This window comes from Mustelus asterias, chromosome 3 (genome assembly GCF_964213995.1).
Source record: "Mustelus asterias chromosome 3, sMusAst1.hap1.1, whole genome shotgun sequence".
NCBI lineage: Eukaryota > Metazoa > Chordata > Chondrichthyes > Carcharhiniformes > Triakidae > Mustelus > Mustelus asterias.
Genome location: NC_135803.1, coordinates 136,562,361 through 136,583,646, shown reverse-complemented (window position 1 = coordinate 136,583,646; position 21,286 = coordinate 136,562,361). Strand labels below are relative to the sequence as shown.

Genomic DNA, 21,286 nt, shown 5'->3' with positions numbered 1-21,286 from the left:
TAAAAAAACTTGCCTCGTGCATCTCCTTTAAACCTTGCCCCTTAAACCTATGCTCCCTCGTAACTGACTCTTCCACCCTGGAAAAAAGCTTCTGACTACCCAGTTTTCTGTATTTACATAACTCTGTTGGCTATTCTGTCCCTCTGATCACCCAGATTGGTGTGAGCATAGGGCAGTTATAACAAAAAAAAATAGCCACCACATTAAATTAGAATTAGATAGCCAAGTTTCACCAAAAGCCTGGTGGATAGATGATTCAGAGGCTGAAGGAAAGCTTGGCTAAAGGGGCTGCTTTTTAACGAGAGTCCTAACAGAAGCAAAAGGATGTTGAAAGTAATGGTTTAGGCAGGGATCCCTAGGGCATGAAATTTAGCTACAGGCATGACCACGAACAGTGAGGTTAAGGAACAAGGAATGCACAAGAGATTGGAGTTGGACGAAGGTTTGGCGGGGGGGGGGGGGGGGGGGGGGGGTCAAACCTTCACCCCCCCCCCCACCTCAATGAAGGGGCAGTTGGTGTGGGAGGATTCTAGGGCCTCAGAGATCGGAAGAGGCATGATTTGAAAACAAAGATGGGAATTTTAAATTTGAGGCGATGCGGGACTGGTAGCCAATGTAGACTTGAGAGGACAAGTATGATAAGCAGGCGTGACGCAGAATGGAATTTGAGTAAGAGGTTGGAATAAGTTGAAGTTTATGGTGGGTGCAAGATGAAAGGAGACTTCAAGTAGCTGCATGAAAATCAATTTAACTTGTATTGATCTCGTACATGCTTTCTCTTCACGTGGAAAATGATTGTTTTTTTTTTAAAAATCAGTCTTAGATGGTGCTGGATGTTGTAAAATGATGTACATTCCTTCAGTCAATATAAATCTTCCCCAACAGAATTTTAACAACAGAAAATAAGGAGGAATATTTGTAATAAGTTGAACTAGATACATTAACATATGCACACACCCTTTGCCTCACTCTTATGAAGAACATAACATAAGAAATAGGAGAAGGAGTAGGCCATCTAGCCCCTCGAGTCTGCCCCGCCATTCAATAAGATCATGGCTGATCTGAAGTGAATCAGTTCCACTTACCCGCCTGCTCCCCATAACCCTTAATTCCCTTACCGATCAGAAATCCATCTATCCGTGACTTAAACATATTCAACGAGGTAGCCTCCACCACTTCAGTGGGCAGAGAATTCCAGAGATTTACCACCCTTTGAGAGAAGAAGTTCTTCCTCAACTCTGTCCTAAACTGACCCCCCTTTATTTTGAGGCTGTGCCCTCTAGTTCTGGTTTCCTTTCTAAGGAGAAACCAGAACTAGAGAACTTCCCCTAAGTGGAAGGAGCACACTGTTTTTTTTATTTGCTAATCACATTTATTCCAGACTGAATCACAAAGACCATTCGACTAACAACCAAACTAGAAAACAGGAAACTCTTCTTTTTGTAATTGAAGAAGCTATTCTTTTCATTTTCTTCATCTGGGAATATGCAAAGATTGCCAAGTGGAATTGGTTAGGATGTTTGACTTGTCCAAATGCCTGGAGAATAGAAACTTTGAAATCTAATACTTTAATGAAAATAATTACAATTTTGGCATGGTAGTCCTACTGTGGGAAAGTCGACACTGCAAATATAAAATGCCAAAAACAATTGTTGGGTAATACAGCATTACGTACCTACCGCAAAGCAAACTAATCGTTCAAAAGGAAATGGCTTGTAAGCTGTGCAGGTTTATATCCCCACCCTGAGTAGGGTGGGTAAAGAATTTCCATTGCTGCCTTTACTTGCAGAGAATGATTGCCTCATCAGCTAGTGTAACTGCAGCCTATAGAAGGCCTGCTGCTCCACCGAGGAGGTCATTTTGCTATCCTTCTGAACGGTTTTGATTCAATTATAATGCAAAATCTCATTGACATTCAAAACCGATTGGCGTTACAATTGTGGTTTCGGAAACCTGAACTTGACAGCTATCTCAAGACTATTAGTTTCTTTGGTGTGGGTAACATGGTACTGCAGTCTCAGTTCATTGGGGAAACGTCACCCAATGGAGAATAAAACGAAATTCCTCCATTCACCCAACCTACAACATTTCCAACAGTGATCCAATCCAGTGGACTAAATAGGAGGATATTTCTTTGGATGCCTTGGAGGGGTTCAAGAACAGCTCTTGAATTAGATCTGCCATCTCGATTTTGACTGTAGATGGACTGAGCATAGTACAAGTCACCAGAGTGCTTCATTGTAACTGTCAATGTTTGTAGAAATCTACCCTGGACATTAGTTGGGGAAGGTGTAGACCAGGAAAATGAAATTTTGTGATAACTCCTCGCTCATTTCTGACTTTTATTCAACTGCATGTGCATCGCATCCACAAGATTGCGGTGTCGAATGCAACTGTATAAACAATGGCATTTGATAACATCAGCAACCAACAATTATAATTGGAAATGGTTCCATAATATGATAGAGGTATTAGACACCTTATGCAGCCTACACAAAGCCAATTAATCCTTTCCCCGGATCACAAAATTTACTAAAAAAATACAGCAGTTACAGCCAGCAAGGCCAAGTCTTTGATTTATCAATTAACCTCACTGATTACAAATCCCAACGTAGCTCCAGTCTCATAGCTAAAGAATTATAGATGTGCATTCTTACAGGCCTTATCTAAAATTGTGCATCAAGCAAAAAACAAAATCGCATTGATCTTGTGTTCATAGTCTTGAATGTCATACACAACTCCAATCTGAGCCAAGATAGAACAGTACCCCTATTCACTGTGTCTCTAATTCATTGTCTTCAGCTTGAACTAGGAAACAACAGCCAATAAAACACTGTTTAATTAAATCTGCTGTCAACATTCAACAACATTGGTACCTCATAAATTCGCCACGTCAACATGGATGTGTTAAATGGAACTTGTAACGATTTGTCTTCAGTTTTGTGACAGTCAATTAAATGTATTACAAAAAATACTAATCTATTGACGAAGTAATGCTAAACCGGCATTTTAAGTTGCAAATAATCAGATATTTTGAGATCATAAGAGGGAAATGCAGAATAGGAAACAGGCCAAGTGAAGAATCACACTTTTACACTTGTTTTGAGTGTTGTAAATTCAACGTGTGCTGATAATATTGTTCTCTTAAGCAAGAATTGGCCACTGTGAACTGAAACAATACAGTAGTATAAGCATCTGGCACATACGGGGTTAATGTGTGACTGAGTGCAGTACCACCCACAGTGATGTAAGAGGCATATGACCCAGACCCAGGAGTCAGGGTGATATTGAGCAGAGACATATGAAGACCCAAGCACAGAGATGGCTTCTAGCCTGTATCCTTCATTGTACATGTGTAAATAGTTCTAGTAGGTAAGAAAGACTTAGCATTAACGTACAAAAGACTACAAAGACTTCTTTAAGACATACCATTCTGCAACCAACACCCTTCCAACAAGTACCGGTTATTTCCACATTTCTTTCCAATGGCAACCTGAGGCTGAACCAGACCATTTGTAATCTTGATGCTGAATTTGACCCAAAGATGAGCTTTGGATCATATGCCCTTCAACCACCAAGGCTGCCCATTTCAATCTCCTAATATCAACCATCTCGACTCTACTTTAGGTTATCCGTTGGCTCATTCGTATCTTTGTTTCCGCTAGATTTGACTAGTCTGATGCTGTCTTAACAGGTCTCCCATCTTCCAATCCCTATAAACTTAAGCTCATTCAAAATACTAATGCCCATATCCCAACCCACACCAACTCCCATTCACCCATCACCCATTGCTTGCCCACCTACATTGGCCTCCGGTCCGGCAATGCCTTGACTTTAAAGTCCAGCAAATGGTGAACAAATGCTGGAAAACAATGCAGAGGTGAATAACTACATTTGTGGTGTTACTGATTCCATATCACCCCAACATGATCTTAAAAGTTCTGATCATTGTCACTTGCAATGCTAGTTTAACATGGAACAATAAATTAACATTTTTGTAATACCTTGTCGCATTACTGAATCACATTTTTAGAAGTCCCATTTAGTGCATTCATGCTGTGGTAATGAATTTATGAGGTACCAGTGTTGTTCAATGTTGGCAGGAGTTTTAATGAAACAGCATTTTCTTGGCTTTGTTTCTTAGTTTAAAATGAGGATAGTCAATTGATAGCAGATGCAGCTATTGTTCTTGCAAATCTCTGCATGGCCTCGCTCATCCCACTTCTGTAACCTCCTCCAGCCCTACAATCCTTCAACGTCACAGAATCAGTAAAGTTAGATGCAGTATAATATGTATTTTAAATATTCATATAATGTTTTGTCCTCATTTTAGTTTACAAACTTTGAATATTTGATAAAGGAGGAATTGTTTCTTTTAGCAAGCGTCAGTTGTTAGGGCTGTGGGGTTTAGTGGCACAAAGAAAGAGAAGGTGACAAGATAGACAATGGCCAGAAATATCTCGATACAACCAACCCTTTACCAGAAACTCAGTCCTCGTCTTCCTCAGCAGAAGTAGTCATCAAGGATACTACAAATCCTCAAATTGTAATATATCAATTTTTAAGAAAAAATATTGAATGTAGTTTTAGCTTAAGTTAATTGTTTCCATTATTGAAGGACAAAATAAAAAACCTGAACACAGGCCTTTTTTAAAAATTAGATTAATTCATTAAAACTAAGACAGAATTACCTCTCAATCTAAACAGTCGTCTATTTAACCATTGCTCACTTATCAAACTGCAACAATGTGTTAAAGACTTAGTGTACCGACAGATCACAAACATTCAACTTTACTTGAAATTCCCCTCAACGGAGTCCTGCAGACAGAAATAACACTGCGGTTTGCTCGAGATCTCAGGTAATATATTACTTATTTATAGTCTAATTTCCACTGATGTGTAACCAAGTACATCTTTAGGGTTTGAGGGAACGACAGAATTGTATCAGCTTAGAATTCTATTAAAACAATACACATTAGTCAACAGAAGCAAATGCAGCAATATGTTTCACAAATGCATTATTGCCAATGTACTTATGTTCAATTTTTACAATATTTAAACATAAATCAGTGTGCCATTTACCCTACTTAAACAGAAATGTCAAACAGCAACTCAAAAGCTAAAATGCATATTTATGTTCAACATCTTGGTTTAATTGTGCCGATATATTCCAAGGCACAAGCCATCAGAATAGCCACTGACAGATTTACAGCTTATTCGTTGTGTTATCATTTAATTATCTCTCGACTTATTGCTAGTATTGGAGTTTTTCCAACTAGATGCCAGAAAATTACTGCCACAACCTAAACTTTCCAAAAACTGTACATCGAGGACTTGGTCATAAAACTAACATGCGTTTCCTAACTTATGGAGCTCAGAGGAAAGTTTATTTATTAGTGTCACAAGTAGGCTTACATTAACACTACAATGAAGTTACTGTGAAAATCCCCTCATTGCCACACTCTGGCGCCTGTTCGGGTACACTGAGGGAGAATTTAGCACGGCTAATGCACCTAATCAGCACGTCTTTCGGACTGCGGGAGGAAACTGGAATTCCCGAAGTAAACCCACGGAGACATGGGGAGAACATGCAGACTCTGCATAGACAGTGACCCAAGCCGGGAATTGAACCCGGGTCCCTGGCGTTGTGAGGCAGCAGTGCTAAGCACTGTGCCACCCTGACACAGGAAATGGGTGAAAGTTAGGTGATCTGATTGATGTTTTAAAAAGTGCAGGAGATTTTCTTTATATCTACTCCTTACTCATCTGGAATTTTACGAGTAATGTCTGGAGAAGATAACAAAAGATGTTTGCATTCTTTATTTGTTTCTTTACAGTCAACGGCAGAGACAAAAATTGTTAGTCATCACAGTTAGGCAATTATGCAAATCCTAACCATGTTTCTGAACTCCTACCTACAGCGGAATGCAAATTGACAAGAAAAAGTTATTCAACCAAAACAATCGAACATAAAGAGCATTAAAGCCTGTTTTTCCTGAAAAAAAAAATTGTTTTAGTAAGACATGAAGTATTAGTGATACAAGAGATAGAATTCACCCAGCTGGGTGGAAAAAGATTTGGGAGCTTGGGGAAGGGTGGGAAAGTCCTGGAATCGATATGGGTTTGTGATCCCGATGGCATCCCACCTTCTTCCTGGGTTGGGATTTAAGGTGAGCAGGATCTGTCGGGTAAATAATTAAGAATTGGTTGAGGCAGTTAAATAGTATCATGACCTGTTTTAACACCGAATCCTATACTTTCCAACCAGGGAGCCTCTTTCCCAAACATTCTGAAACTCACGCGAGTCACCAAGGAAAGAGCCCAATTGGTAGAGCTTCTTTAGTGAAATTGACAAGCTGGAAGGACTTTGATCAGTTGCACCAATGAGCTCCAACTGATGGCCACTGAGAGACTGCTGTTCAAAGCACTTCTTATCTCAAAGAGGTGGTTGCCAACTGCTTGGAAGGCACATTTACTTCTCCAGTACTTTATCCACCTTCAACTGCATTTCCCTGATGCCAGCCTTCGCCACAGCAGACGAACAGAGGGGCAAGAGCAGAAGCTATACCACAGCCACCCCTTCCAATAACCCTAGCATCAGGTGCCTTTTCCTCAGGCAGCTGCCTTGTAGAAAGAGGGGCTACACATTAAGATCCAGTTGGAAGGTGGCAAGACCCCCAATCAGTGCTCTTGACATGTCCATGCACCATGTTCCTCGGGAAGCTCAGGCTCTTATGGCAAGCCACTACAGACATCTGCAGTCTCCTGGAATAAGAGTTCCTTTCCAATGGACCAAGTGGGCATGCACTGCCAGTGGCGGACAAGGTGCCAGTCATTGGAGGGCCAGCCCCAACTCCCCATCAGGGTCTCTGCCAAGTTGTGTTCTTTCTTTATCCTGCAAGGAGAGTTGGTGTTTGTTCATAATGGCTTGTGTGGAGAGATGGGAAGGATATCATTTGTGGAGGGTGACTGGGAGACACAAATTCAAGAGGGCAATAGGTTAAGAGTTTGAAGGAGAGTTGGATGATCAGATGTGGATGCAAATTATCTGCTGACAGAGGAATGAGAGAAGCTTCAAGATAGGGTACCCTGAGGCTTGGCACTTGTCATACATCGGTCATGTCCTTCGGAGGTCCTGGATCCCCTTGGTCCATTGTCTCCAGGTCGGAGGATGCACATTTCTGCTGCTGAGTTCCTTGGCCACTTCTAATCACTCCTGCTTAGTTGGAGAGGTTGTCCTCTTCCTCCTTCCTGGGGTGAACTCACCTCACTGCAAGCCCTTGGATCCCACAGCAGGGCCCATCATTAAGAGTGAAGGATGAGGGTGGAAAGGTTGCGTAAGTTATGTTTCCCAGGTCTCTTCTCCATTCCTGTGATTCCTGCAGCCTTAACAATCCAAGATGCTGGTGAGCTCCTGTAATGCACACCGGGGCTCCTTCAATTGACCCTTAGACAGAATGAACATGTTATTCCACCCAAACTCTCAACTGGCCAGGGAGCCTAAAGGCCGGTTAATAATTTGTTTACTGTGAGAAAGAACAAAAGCTGGGGGCACAAAACCATTGATCCGGATTCCAAACCCGAAAGTGATCCAATTTCCATCAGGGACTAAGGTGTAATGGGTGGCACTGCTGCCCCACAGCGCCAGAGACCCGGGTTCAATTCCGGCCTTGGGTAACTGTCTGTGTGGAGTTTGCACATTCTCCGTGTCCACGCGGGTTTCCTTCAGGTGTTCCGGTTTCCTTCCACACTTCAAAGATGTGCAGGTTATGCCATGCTAAATTTACCCTAAGGACAGGATTTTCTGGCTGCGCTCGCCCCAAGGCTGGAAAATCCCACCTGAAGTCAACAGACCTTTGCATGGTCAGTGTCTCGCCTGCTATGATTCCCATGGCGGGCAGGATGGGAAGATTCTGCCAAGAGTTACAGGGGGATCAGCAGGGTAAATCCGTGAGGTTGCAGGGATAGGGCCTTGGTGGGATTGTCGGTGGTGCAGGCTTGATAGGTTGAATGTCCTCCTTCTGCACTGTAGTGATTCTATATGATTCTGCCCAAAGTCTTTGCTACAATGGAAAAGATATGGTCTAACCAATACAGTAACAGCAGTGGTGTGACCTATTGAAACAGTTACAAAGGTGATGCAATACTCAGTACAGTAACTCCTGAGAGTGGAGAATTAAAACTGTACTTCATTGAAATAGAACAGTTTCCTCACAACACTGTAATCATGAGGCAAATCCTTATCTACTAACAACAGTTGACATAAAGGTAACAATGAAAACAATGATTTATGCATTCAGCGAGTTTCCTCATTATGCAATGACATAATATAGGCCAGGAAAGTAGAAACGCGTCCCAAGTTAGCTGATCAAAGCTGGAGAGTTGACATGGTACTACTATTGATTCCAACACTGCTAGAACACAAAATCACAATCCAGAAATCCCAGGTTTGCGTGCATGGACATCAGGTGGGGTTAGAATTAGAGTTGGCCACAATCCACCTCCCCCCTCAGATTGAATAGCACCAACATTCACAAACAAAAAACATATAACAATAATCTGGACAAAATACTAACAATTAACCGGTGACAGTAGAATTATACCCAAAGTAGAAGTCAATGCTTTTAGGGCAGAAGAAGCAAGAGAAAGGGAGGAGGAAGGGAGAAAATGAATTCAAGAGATAAACTAAAAGGTCTACATTTTGAGAGGAGCCCATCAGCTTAGTGCTTTGCAGGTATTGCACAGTGATGGAAGAGAGTTGGGTCAGAATCACAAATTACTATGGCACAGCAAGTAACAGCATGGGAGACCAGCCAGGAGCGCATTGAAAACATGGTGTATCAAAACTCTCCCCTGAGAATTCACTGAGAAAACCACAAAGGTTCTTTACAGACCAGCTATTAAGAAAAGATGAGGGCTAACTCACAATGAAAACCACTGTAAAATGCCTCTCATCCAAGTCAAATTTTGTTCAGTGAAAAATGCAGTGACGCTGCACGTGCAGGTGGCAATGTCCTGAATCACCCAATGTCGCCAAAGTTCACTCGTTTCTGTAATGGGTGGAGAACCATACGCAACATAACTGAGTCAAATGCTTTGGGATGGAAACTGTATACCTCATCTCACTGCAGGTGACTAACCACCAACGATGATCACATTTTTCCATTAGTGTTGATGAGTAAAGCTCCTATGACATATTTTTCCAAGAAACATTCAGAGGACACAACACAACGATTCCTTCAAAAAAAGGTGTTGGCCAACACATAGCCTTTTATAGATGCAGACTTATACTCCTGCACTTAACTAGCATAGCATCTAATGCCCAATATCAGGTTGTAGTATAGACAAGAACATATTTTAACAACTATGACAAAAGAAACAATCCCGGAAAGTATTTCACATGTTGTTACATTACCAGCAATGACATCAACTAAAACTCTACTCAAAGATTTTCTAAGTGAGCCTTGTGATTAGAATTGTAATTTTGAAATTGAAGAATTATTTTAGAAGAGCTTTCTAAATGGCCAAGAGGAGATTAGCAAATGCATGAAAATCTTGGATTCTATATGGGAACTAATATTCTTCACTGAGTGGATCAAAGAGCTTACTTTTGTGATGGCTTTGCATCCATTTAACCTGGAAGTGTGTCCCTGAGATTCTAGTTGCTTGAAGGTGGCACAGTGGTTAGCACTGCTGCCTCACAGCGCCAGGGACCTGGGTTCGATTCCCGGCTTGGGTTACTGCCTGTGTGGAGTTTGCATGTTCTTCCCATGTCTGCGTGGGTTTCCTCCGGGTGCTCCGGATTCCTCCCACGGTCCAAAAGTGGTGCTGGTTAAGGTGCATTGGCCATGCTAAATTCTCCCTCAGTGTACCCGGACAGGCGCCTGAGTATGGCGACTAGGCGATTTTCACAGTAACTTCACTGCAGTGTTAATGTAAGCCTACTGTGACACTAATAAATAAAACTTTAAAATCTCTGACTCACTTCCTCTCTGACTGCTCTGTCTTTGGCCTCCTACATTGTTCCATTGAGGTTCATTGGGAACTTGAGGAAAAGCACCTCATCATTCGATTGGACATTTTACAGCAGCAGTGGGTTGCCACATTCTCCTGATTTCCATCCGTGTAGTTTTTCCGACCTGTGTGACTGAAATGATGCACACATAAAGCAAGCGCAAGTGAAGTGAGGTGCATGTCGATCGCACCCAAGATTGAAAGAGAACTGTGCAATCCCTCTGCATCCAAAGTGTAAATAATTATATTTTTTTAACCATTTAATCCTGGAATTCCCTCCCGAACAACATTGTTGGCCAACCCACAGCACGTGGACTGCAGCGATTCAAGGCGGCAGCTCATCATCACCTTCTTAAGGTCAACTAGAGATAGGCAATAAGTACTGGCCAGCCAGCAACACCCATGTCCCACGAATGAATAAAAAAAAATTTGAAGTTGATGATATAAACAATTAAGCATTTTCTATAACTCGTTCTGAAATATTCAGTGTGTATTAAATCTTATTCATGGGGTCATGGTTAGTGAACAAGCCTGATTTCAACCCTGTGGTCCTCTGATATGAAGGAGGGCCACTCATGCAGCCCACTCACTAGCCGAGGTTGCCCATCACTGCTTTACAGTCTTCCAAATTCAACATGGAGTAAAACAATTACTGATCACAGCCGTAACTCCTACATTTTCAGACAGCAGTTGTTAGTCTGATTCTGCTATTCCCATTTAAACCTCCTCCAGAGACATGTTTGTTTCTTTAATTGTTCCATTTCCATCTTCCTTTGCTTCTCACTGTCCCTTTTGCCATTTAATCATTCCTGCCTTCCAGTCCATCAGGAATTTTTTCCTTTCCTCTCTCTCCCCTTTATTTGCCTCTGTATTTGCTTAAAATCTGTTGTATCTATGTATTTTTATTCCAGATCTCGCAAAAGGTCTTTATAGTACCTTTGTTTACCTCTCCACAGACGCTTCCAGACCTGCTGAGTATTTCCAGCATTTTCTATTTCAAAAGGGCTTCCTTCATCTCTTTAGGGCTAATAAATAGCAACAGAGAACCATAGCTTTTTCAGTTAAGTATTACTCACTTTAGTGTAATGTGAAGTATCAGCGGTACATTCTTCGAGCCAAAAATACCTTCAAAGCAAATTTAGCTTACAACAGTAAGAGGAACCAGTGTAACATCAACTGTGCTACACAGGATTTACAATTGACTTTTTCTTTGGAATTCAGGTGGTAAAACGCAATTTCCCTTTTTTTAATACAAGGATCTGATGACACATTATATAATGCAGATTTGCTAACGTCTAATCTCAGTCCCCATTGGCCAAAGGCATAAGTAGTATCCATAGGAGAACCTCTGCAATGCAGGATGCCATTCGACCCATCTAGTCTGCACCGCCTCTCCGAAAGAGCAGTGTACCTCGGCCCGCTTCCCCCAAACTATCCCCGCAACCCCATGCATTAATCATGGCCAATCCACCTAACCTGCACATCTTAGGACTGCGGGGGAAAACCGGAGCATCTGGAGGAAACCCATGCCAACACAGTAGTTATTGAACAAAGCTCATCTGTTCCTCCCGAAACATTCCAGGAAAGACCACACATGTGGTACGGTGGCAAGCACTGTTGCCTCACAGCGCCAGGGACCCGGGTTCAATTCTGGCCTCGGGTCACTGTCTGTGTGGAGTTTGCACATTCTCCCCGTGTCTGCGTGGGTTTCCTCCAGGTGCTCCGGTTTCCTCCCACAGTCCAAAGTTGTGTGGGTTAGGTGGATTGGCCATGATCAATGCATGGGGTTACGGGGATAGGGTGACCCTAGTGTCAGGGGATTAGCAGGGTAAATATGTGGGGTTACGGGGATAGGGCCTGGGTGGGATTGCGGTCGGTGCAGACTCAATCGGCCGAATGGCCTCCTTCTGCACTGTAGGGATTCTATGATTTTATGCATGTTTCACCCAAAGTGTTCATATCCCAACCTCCCAGTGCCAACATTAACCGGACTTTACAAATCTGCACGGACTTCAGAAATGAAGCTCTTGTCATATTAAAAAGACTACTCCACTTGAATTTAAAGCAATGATCTCACTGAATAAGACAACTTAAATTAGAATATTGTGTGCACAGTTTCTGGTGAGCAGGCAAAGGGAACAAGAATTGAACATCTGTCTTTTTTAAAAACTGTGGTCTAAATAAATCTGGACAATTTGCCAGGGACTGACCAATGACATAAGCAAAAGATTTTGCACTCCAAAAGGTTGCACTCAAGAGCCTTCATGACTTATCTGTTGCAGCATCAGCTGGAGGAAGTGTTGTGTTATTGAAACAAAACAAGTCCCCGATGTTATCATACAACATTTCCATTCAGGAATACTTTTCCCAAAACAAAAACAAATCAAAATAAAATGTAGACACATACATACATCACAGAACAATGCAAAACAAATTTTTCATAGAAATTATTAATAGAAATGGAATTGAATCACTTCACCGTAGTGGGTCGAATCACAAACAATAATGGGACTGAGTACAGGAATGAGATAGAGAATCTGGTAAAATGGTGCGACGACATTAATCTTTCCCTCAATGTCACTAAAACAAAGGAGATTGTCATCGACGTCAGGAAGCGTAGTGGAGAACATGCCTCTGTCTACATCAATGGTGGTGAAGTGGAAATGGTCGTGAACTTCAAGTTTCCAGATCACCAATGACCTGTCCTGGTCCCTCCCTGCTGACGCTATAGTCAAGAAAGCCCACGAACGCTTCTACTTTCTCAGGAGGCTAAGGAAATTCAGCATGTCTGCTCCGACTCTCATATGCACCATAGAAAGCATCCTTTCTGGATGCATAACAGCTTGGTATGGCTCCTGTTCTGACCACGACCGCAAGAAACTTCAAAGGGTTGTGAACGTCGCCCAGTCCATCACGCAAACTAGCCTCCCATCTAGTGACTCTGCCTACACTTCCCATTGCCTTGGGAAAGCAGCCAGCATAACCAAGGACCTCACACATCCCAGACACACACTCTCTTCCGCCAGGAAAAAGATACACAAGTCTGAGATCATGTACCAATCGACTCAAGAACAGCTTCTTTCTTGCTGCCATATGACTTTTGAATGGACCTACCTTATATTCAGCCGATCTTTCTCTACACTCTAGCTATGACCCTAACACTATATTCTGCACCCTTTCCTTTCCTTCTACCCTATGTACTCTAAGAATGGTATGGTTTGTCTGTATAACGTGCAAGAAACAATACTTTTCACAGTAGCCCAATACATGTCACAATAATAAACTAAATCAAATTGCTGATTTGACATTAATATTGAGGCCCTTGAGTACACAGTCAGTCGAGAGGAGTCCAGTAGCAGATGAAAAGGCCAGCAAGACCAGGGATGTGAAGGCCCCATTGATCTTTAAGATACGGTATATTACAGTACATCCTACTGATCAACAACTCGAAAGGTAAACTTTGCCATATTTCAGTAGCTAAAAGGACATGTGACTCCAGACCCACTGCAACATTGTTGATTGTCAACTGCCTTTTGAAATGGCCTAGCAAACTACTCAGATCAAGGGCAATTAGGGATGGGCAACAAATGCTGACCTTGCCAGTCTTGCCCACATCCCAGGGGGAAAAATCTAGAGGGAATCAGAGAGGTTGCCTCCACAAGTCAAGGTGACGGAGACAGATAACTATAAACGATACCAGTAGTTGTTTCTTAATAATTACCCAATATTAGATGATAATAAGGATTTTTTAAAAACTTACTTTGATTGATATTTATCGATCCCAATTGGTGCTCAGTTTTATCTTTCTTTTAAACTCGGAGCTCTGGTGTTAGTCTATTGACTCCCATCATCAACGTCATTCCTGAACATACAAAATGCAAAGCCTTTGTAGCAAAGACCCTGGCATCTACATTTTTCCATCTCCCTTTGTGTCCTCTAAATGCAATGATCCCATATCCATGCATCACTGTATACAATGCCATAATGATGCAGCAAACTGACTCACACTACTATCTCAGCACGAATTCTCACCAAATTCAATTTTTAAATGTTGCTCATGCTGTTTTTGCCTCCGCTCTCATGCAATGGAAATGCCTGACCTCCATATTCTGAAGAAGGGAGTAAAGTCAAGTGGTAATATAAATGTGTGAGAGCGCCGCATGTAGATCAGTCTTGCATCACTCTTTCAGGGTCTGATGTACGAGGCCAAAGCAATATTTGCTGATCTTAGTTCAGGCAGCAGAACAACCAGCTCAATGTACCCAAGTAAAGGCTCAATTTTAACTCCTTTTTCTCCCGTACTCAAATAACTCACTGACACTAAATGTTTAGGCAAAATTAGACCAATATATTCTGGGTTTCTTAATTTCTGTATGTTCCTCAAAGAAGTGTATTAATTGACAGTGGTGAATAAAAGCTCTGATATTTATAAATTAATGGGAGCCTGTACACAGATATATGGAGAACAGAGCTTTATTCCAGCTATTTAGGAATTCTATGATCCTGTTTACACCACCTATATGTAACAGGACTGTTCCTTCTTTGATTAGCTTAGTATGGTCTGCTACATCATACTGTATAAAGAACAAAGAAAATTACAGCCTGCACTGACCTTGCTGCCCATCTGAACTAAACCCCCATCCCCTTCCGGGGACCATATCCCTCTATTCCCATTCTATTCAGGTATTTGTCAAGCCCCTTAGAGTTCAGGTTGTTTCCAACATTGTAAATGCCACAAAATGTAGGTCTATAAATGGACTATTGGGCTAAGGGGAGGAGGTTTTACTAAAGTAAATGTGGAAAATCAATCTTGACGATTACTTTCGACTAAACCTCTGACTTCACACTTCTCAGGAGCCCAACACAGCTGGAAAAACCCTTAACTTCTTTTACATTGTACAAGATCCGTGTACAAAACCCATGTTCACAGCCACTAAAGACAAGCCAGTCCAAGTAAGTCCTGGTAGTTTTTACACACAAGTGGTACTGCAGAGAAACTACAGAATTGGTTTCACTATATTGAGGTTATGAAGAAATGACAAATAAATTGGGCCAGTGTTCTAGTTGTTATCTAGGTGTCCCTGCTGGAAGCGTGGATGTACGCAGGACAGACAGGACCTGATGTAGTTCCCATGATCCCAGAGTTAAACTACTCATTCCACTCGCTGTCAAAAAATCAGCTCGTATACAAAGAATGGACTGGAACTTCAGTCAAGGCAGTGTGAGGAGAGGGCAGAATTAAATAGAACAAACAATATACAAGGATCACAGTGGATTAACAGTTAACGAATGATTAAATTTGAATGGCTATACTTGTAATGCATAAAGAAACATTGGAACTGTTACTGTTACTCCTTTGGAAAATCCAGGTTTACACTGGGATTCTTGCTGGCTGGAATACTTTTGCCGCAGCACCTTTCACTGCACATGCTCCACTGAAATCAATAGAAAAGCCATTTACAGTCCACTTAAAACAGGTATGGGAAATATAAGTTTGTTCCCCGTACATCCCTGGTCCCAAACTTCTCCGTTATGAGGGATCCACTACTAATATTGACAGCAATCCAAGAACTTCTGACAGTGTCAGATATGCAAAGGAAATAGAGTTATCTTTGCGGCATTTTATTACAAATGACAATAGGGAAGGCGATGGCCTAGTTGTATTATCGCTAAATTATTAATCCAGAAACTCAGCTAATGTTCTGGAGGCCCGGGCTCGAATCCCCCAACGGCAGATGGTGGAATTTGAATTCAATAAAAAATATATCTGGAATTAAGAATCTACTGATGACCACGAAACCATTGTAGATTGTTGGAAAAACCCATCTGGTTCACTAATGTCCTCTAAGGAAGGAAATCTGCCACCTTTACCCGGTCTGGCCTACACGTGACTCCAGAGCCACAGAATGTGGTTGACTTTCAACTACTAAGGGAAACTAAGGATGGGCAACAAATACTGACCAGCCAGCGACACCCATGTCCCACGAACGAATAAAAAAAACATAACAAGCGACAAAAAGCAAAGTCAACAAATGCAGAGGAGCTCAGAGATCCCATCGCCTTAGGGCATGTCTTGGGTTACTAAAACACTATGTGAATGGCACAGCTTTGTTCCTCCAACCCTGCCATAGAACCCCTACAGTGCAGAAGGATGCCATTCAGCCCATCGAGCCTGCACCGATTCTTTGACAGATTATCTTACCCAGGCCCTATTGCCATAGTAACCTCATGCACTTACCTCACTAATCCCCCTAACTCATGCATCCCAGGACACTAAAGGGCAATTTAGCATGGCCAATCCACCTAACCTGCACATCTTTGGATTGTGGGAAGAAATCAGAGCATCTGGAGGAAACTCACGCAGACACGGGGAGAATGTGCAAATTCCACACAGTCAGTCACCCATGGCTGGAATCGAACCCGGGTCCCTGGCTCTGTGAGGCAGCAGTACTGCATGCTTGCCACTCCCCTGTCCACCCCCACTCAATTTCACCTCCTACACCTTTCCAACCTGCAACCCAGCCTAAAGTGATCTTTCACACTCAGCATTCAAACTGGTATTCTTCTCCTGCCCTACTTTGTTAAAAGTTCACACTCTTCTTCCCCTTCTTACCCACTATGACTGGAACTCTCTCCCCACTCACCCTCACTTAATATCAGCATTTACCTTCCTCCTCCCTTCAAAAGTGTTAATCTCAGTTTCTGCTACTTTATTGCACACTCCAACCACCCAACCTTAATTGTATCCGTTGCCCCCCACCAGTAACCTACAAATCAAGATAGAGCAAATCATTTCTCTTTGATATTGCTCCTTGCATAGAAGCTGTGATTTCAGCCACTATTTATTGTAGGGGGAAACTCCTGTTCTTGTGCGTATTCCCTCCTACAACATATTTGTGGTTAGCACTGCAGCCTCACAGCGCCAGGGACCCGGGCTCGATTCCAGCCTCGGGTGACTGTCTGTTTGGAGTTTGTACATTCTCCCCATGTCTGCATGGGTTTCCTCTGGTTTCCTCCCACAGTCCAAAGATGTGCAGGTTAGGAGAATTGGCCATGCTAAATTTCCCCTCAAGTGTCCAAAGATGTGTAGGTTAGGGGGATTAGTGGGGTAAATACATGGGGTTTTGAGGATTAGGCCTGAGTGAGAAAGTAGGTGCAGACTCAATGGACCAAATGGCCTTCTTCTGCACTGCAGGGATTCTATGATCTCTGCCATTAACACTTTTTCCGGACATAGGAGCCCCAGTCTGCTCCAATACCGTCTATACCAAGGGGACAGGAAATATCTTGGGTCAGAGTGCAACTGAGGGATGGGGTGGAGACATTGAAAAATATTCAACTAGCAGTACTAGAGTTGGAGTGCCCTTATTCAAGGCATGTTCCAATAGCAAATGCTGGCACAGCCCCCAAAACATGCATGCAACAAGCCCTTTGACTATGTGTCAGTTGGCAGCAGGGTTAAGCCGGATCATGCTGTCAACTGGCATAATTTATACTTACAGCCAAAGTGACTTCTAAATTTCGCCCTCATTTGCCAGGCTGGGTCACTGTGATCAAACCTTGCAACTAAGGCCTTGAAATTACAAGTCAATGTTGAAGAGAGCATTTTCCCATCCACCCTTAATGATGTGGCCCTCAGCTTGATCACAAATTAAATGGATTTTCATAGAATCCCTACAGTGCAGAAGGAGGCCATTCAGTCCATCAAGCCTGCGCCAACAATAATCTCACCCAAGCCCTATCCCCGTAACCCAATGTATTTACCCTGCTAATCCCTCTGACACCAAGGGAAAATTTAGCATGGCCAACCAACCTAACCTGCACATCTTTGGAGTGTGGGGAGGAAACCCACGCAGACATGGGGGGAACTTGCAAACTCCACACAGACAGTCACCTGAGGTTGGAATTGAACCCGGGTCCCTGGCACAGTGAGGCAACAATGTTAATTACTGTGCCACCATGCCACCCTTGGTCACAGATTAAGTGGCTTTTATAAAGAGGTATCCTGAATGTTATTCAGCTGTACATCAAAATAAAGGCGGCATGCTGACACAGTGGTTAGCACTGCTGCCTCAGAGCGAAGTTTAACAACACCAGGTTAAAGTCCAACAGGTTTATTTGGTAGCAAAAGCCACACAAGCTTTCGAGGCTCTGAGCCCCTTCTTCAGGTGAGTGGGAATTCCTCAGAGCACCAGAGACCCAGGTTCAATTCCCGGTTTGGGTCACTGTCTGCGTGGAGTTTGCACATTCTCCCCGTGTCTGCATGGGTTTCCTCCAGGTGCTCCGGTTTCCTCCGACAGTCCCAAGATGTGTGGGTTAGGTGAATTGGCAGTGCTAAAATTGCTCCTTAGTGTCAGGCGGACTAGCTAGGGTGAATGCATGGTGTATTGGGGATAGGTCCTGGGTGGGATTGTGGTTGGTGCGGACTCTATGGGCCGAATGACCTCCTTCTGCAGGATCCTATGATTCTAAACACCAGCCCAAAAAACATTGATCAGAAGTTGAAATGTGCTTACTTCTGGAGGTAAGACTTGGTGCTTTAGTGTGCCTCCTCTGTGAGATCATTAACATGAGCTGCAATAGAGGGGAGTGGCGTGATTTCAGAAACACATCTTCCTCTCTCTGGCAGAAACTGGGCGTTAAGCCTCAGATGATTAATTTTGATTTTAAGAAACATCTATAGAGCGCTGTAGCCTCTGCAGGATTCCCCCAATAAGGGAACTTAGCGGGGGGATTGCTTCCTGGAATGAGCTGACTGGAGATTAAAAACAAAACAAAACGCAGGCTAAAACTCAGCAGGTCTGACAGCATCAGTGGAGAGAGAAACAAGGGTTAAGGTTTCCAGTCTAACATGATTCAGTTCGGAATGAGAGTTAATGGCACTAGAAAGAAAACGTGAACTCTGTTTCTCTCTGTACAACTGCTGCCAGACCTGCTGAAATGTCCCAACGTTTTGTTTATTTTAATTTCAGACTTATAGCATCCGCAGTATTTTTTTTTTAAATGATTGGATATTATTTGATTCTTTTTTTAAAAATCATTTGAAAAGCGCCGCATTAACTCTACCAAGATAACTGGCTTTGGGGCAATATTTAGAAAGGTTCAGAATGCTTCCAAAGGCACTCACTCTCTTCCACACAGCAGCACAGAACAGGAGAGGAATCGAATTTCAGGATTAAGTCACTCCCCCTCCCCTCCCCCCTTGCAGGGAAATGACAGCAAATGAGCCGACTTCCTTGTCGGGTAAACCTCGGCTGATTCACTCCCGTGCCCCCAGTCTGTTCGGAAAGGCACGGATTTGCACAAGTAACTATATATATACATATATAAGGGGAGGGGGGCTCGCTGCGGAGATTTACACTGAGACTACCACAAAAACACTGCTTAGTGAGGGCGAGGAGTGTCTGTCACACACCGAAGGTCAACGTGAAATGTACAAACATGAAATCTACAAATATCCCCAATGTTTACTACAGCAGGGGAGAAATCGAAGGCAATGTGGAAGGGGAGAAGGGGGCTGGGTGGAGAGGGTGTCTGAAATCCCCTTGTAGTCGGGGTGATAAGCTGTTTACACCGCAGTGTGATCCACCTTTAACGCGCTTCTCTCTGAGGCTGTCAGAGGGAGAGGCGATTGGACAGAAATTACATCATTTCATTGTATCCTCTTACAAGTCACACACAGGTCCTTGGGAAGTCGCTGTAGTACAAGGGAGGGAAGGGGGCGGAGGGATGCAATTCTACGCTAGTGTCCTTTCCCGTCTCCTCTGCGAACCAGAACAATGCGAGTAAGCTTCTGTCTTCAAATCTGGCCCTGATTAATTTCATTGAGAAGAATTAAAGTGATTTCCCTCCTTCCTTCCTTCCCCCCCAATCCCACTTCACTGCACTCTTCCCCCCCCCCCCCCCCCCAAAATAAAACTGAAATCCATTTGTCAGTTCTCAAACTGGCACCCAGTTTGCAAGGGGGTGCCGTCTTGTCATTTGATTATTAGAAAAGAATTTAAGGTAAACCTTGTGGCCATCAAATCTTTCAGACACACGCCGAAGTTCCCGCCTTAGTAATCATTTCAACATAGAACCAACCGGTCATAAAACAATGGAAAGTGAATACAAACATGTGGAAGAATTCAGAAAACCCAAACAGACGTCGAGTAGTAAACAAACCCTGAGCCCTCGCAGTAGCTTAGGAATCACTGCATTACAACTTCTAGGGGGTGTGGGGAGAATTTAAAACACACTGCAAAGCAATTTGAGACTTTTACACTCACTTCCCAAGTACTCAATTAATATCCTGGACAAACAACAACAGAAAAAGACACTCTCCACCAAGGGACCATCAGTTATACCATCCACTATCAGAAACATTTAGAGGCACTTTAGTGAAAGCTTATTTTAAAAATCTCTCTACTTTCCCTTCAACCGGGACACTTGTCATTAACTGCTGGCGAGAAGCTGCAATGTTCTCATTACCATACTTACGTTTTTCGTCATTAGCGTGTAGTAAAGATGCTGCTCGGGACAAGACATCCAGGGGAGTCTCCATTCTTTAAATATATGTGTGCATATATATCTCTGCAGCCTGCAAGAATGAACGCAAAACAGAAACACACTGCCTGTACCACATCATATAAACTTTGGGCTTCATTATTTTGCTCTCTCGCTTGTTTCAACAATAACGCGACACAATAAGTAACCATCTTTGTTTCTAACGTAACATTTTTTTTAACAGGAGGCTGCCTTTAAAATCCAAACATAAACATAAAGCCCCCGTTTTATTATCAATTACACTGTGTGCACTCTGAATCTATTTGTCCAGTTGTGTACGCTGAAATGACTGCTCGTTTACCTGTGTGTTTGAGTGGCAGCGCCTCTTTGGCTTGTGTGGAGTGGATACACTAAAGGCGGAAGAATGTGAGGAATGATGGAATTCTCTCACGGCAGGTGGTGAAAGTGACACAACACCATTGGCTCAGAACGACAGCGAGCTGGGAATAAATTATACTAATCTCCGCCAGGCGTCACATCCTCAGGTAGAGCCAGTAGGATGGTGCGGAAGTGACTCTGACTGCGAACCTAACCTTCACCTCGGCAGGCTGGGCGTTTCTCGGGATGCTAGCTCTTCCAGGAGAGAGAGAGAGGCAGGCAAGAGAGAGAGAGGGGCAGGCAAGAGAGAGAGAGGGGCAAGCAAGAGAGAGAGAGAGAGAGGGGCAAGCAAGAGAGAGAGAGGGGCAGGCAAGAGAGAGAGAGGGGCAGGCAAGAGAGAGAGAGAGAG

At 43.1% G+C, this 21,286-nt stretch overlaps 1 protein-coding gene across 2 annotated transcripts in view; it reads right to left on the bottom strand.

Annotated features, from left to right (window-relative positions):
- The window catches only part of vgll4b (vestigial-like family member 4b), a 120,820-nt gene extending 99,893 nt beyond the window's left edge, over positions 1 to 20,927 (bottom strand). The window contains exons 1-2 of one of the 2 annotated variants that reach the window (XM_078209729.1): positions 20,861 to 20,916; positions 20,494 to 20,593 (exon numbers count right to left, since the gene is read on the bottom strand). In XM_078209729.1, the coding sequence (XP_078065855.1) occupies positions 20,494 to 20,557 (64 nt within the window). In that variant the 5' untranslated portion in view covers positions 20,558 to 20,593; positions 20,861 to 20,916. Of the gene's footprint in view, positions 1 to 20,493; positions 20,594 to 20,860 lie in introns of both variants that reach the window. The other variant, XM_078209730.1, reaches the window with a different exon arrangement.
- Between the last annotated feature and the right edge of the window lie 359 nt (positions 20,928 to 21,286).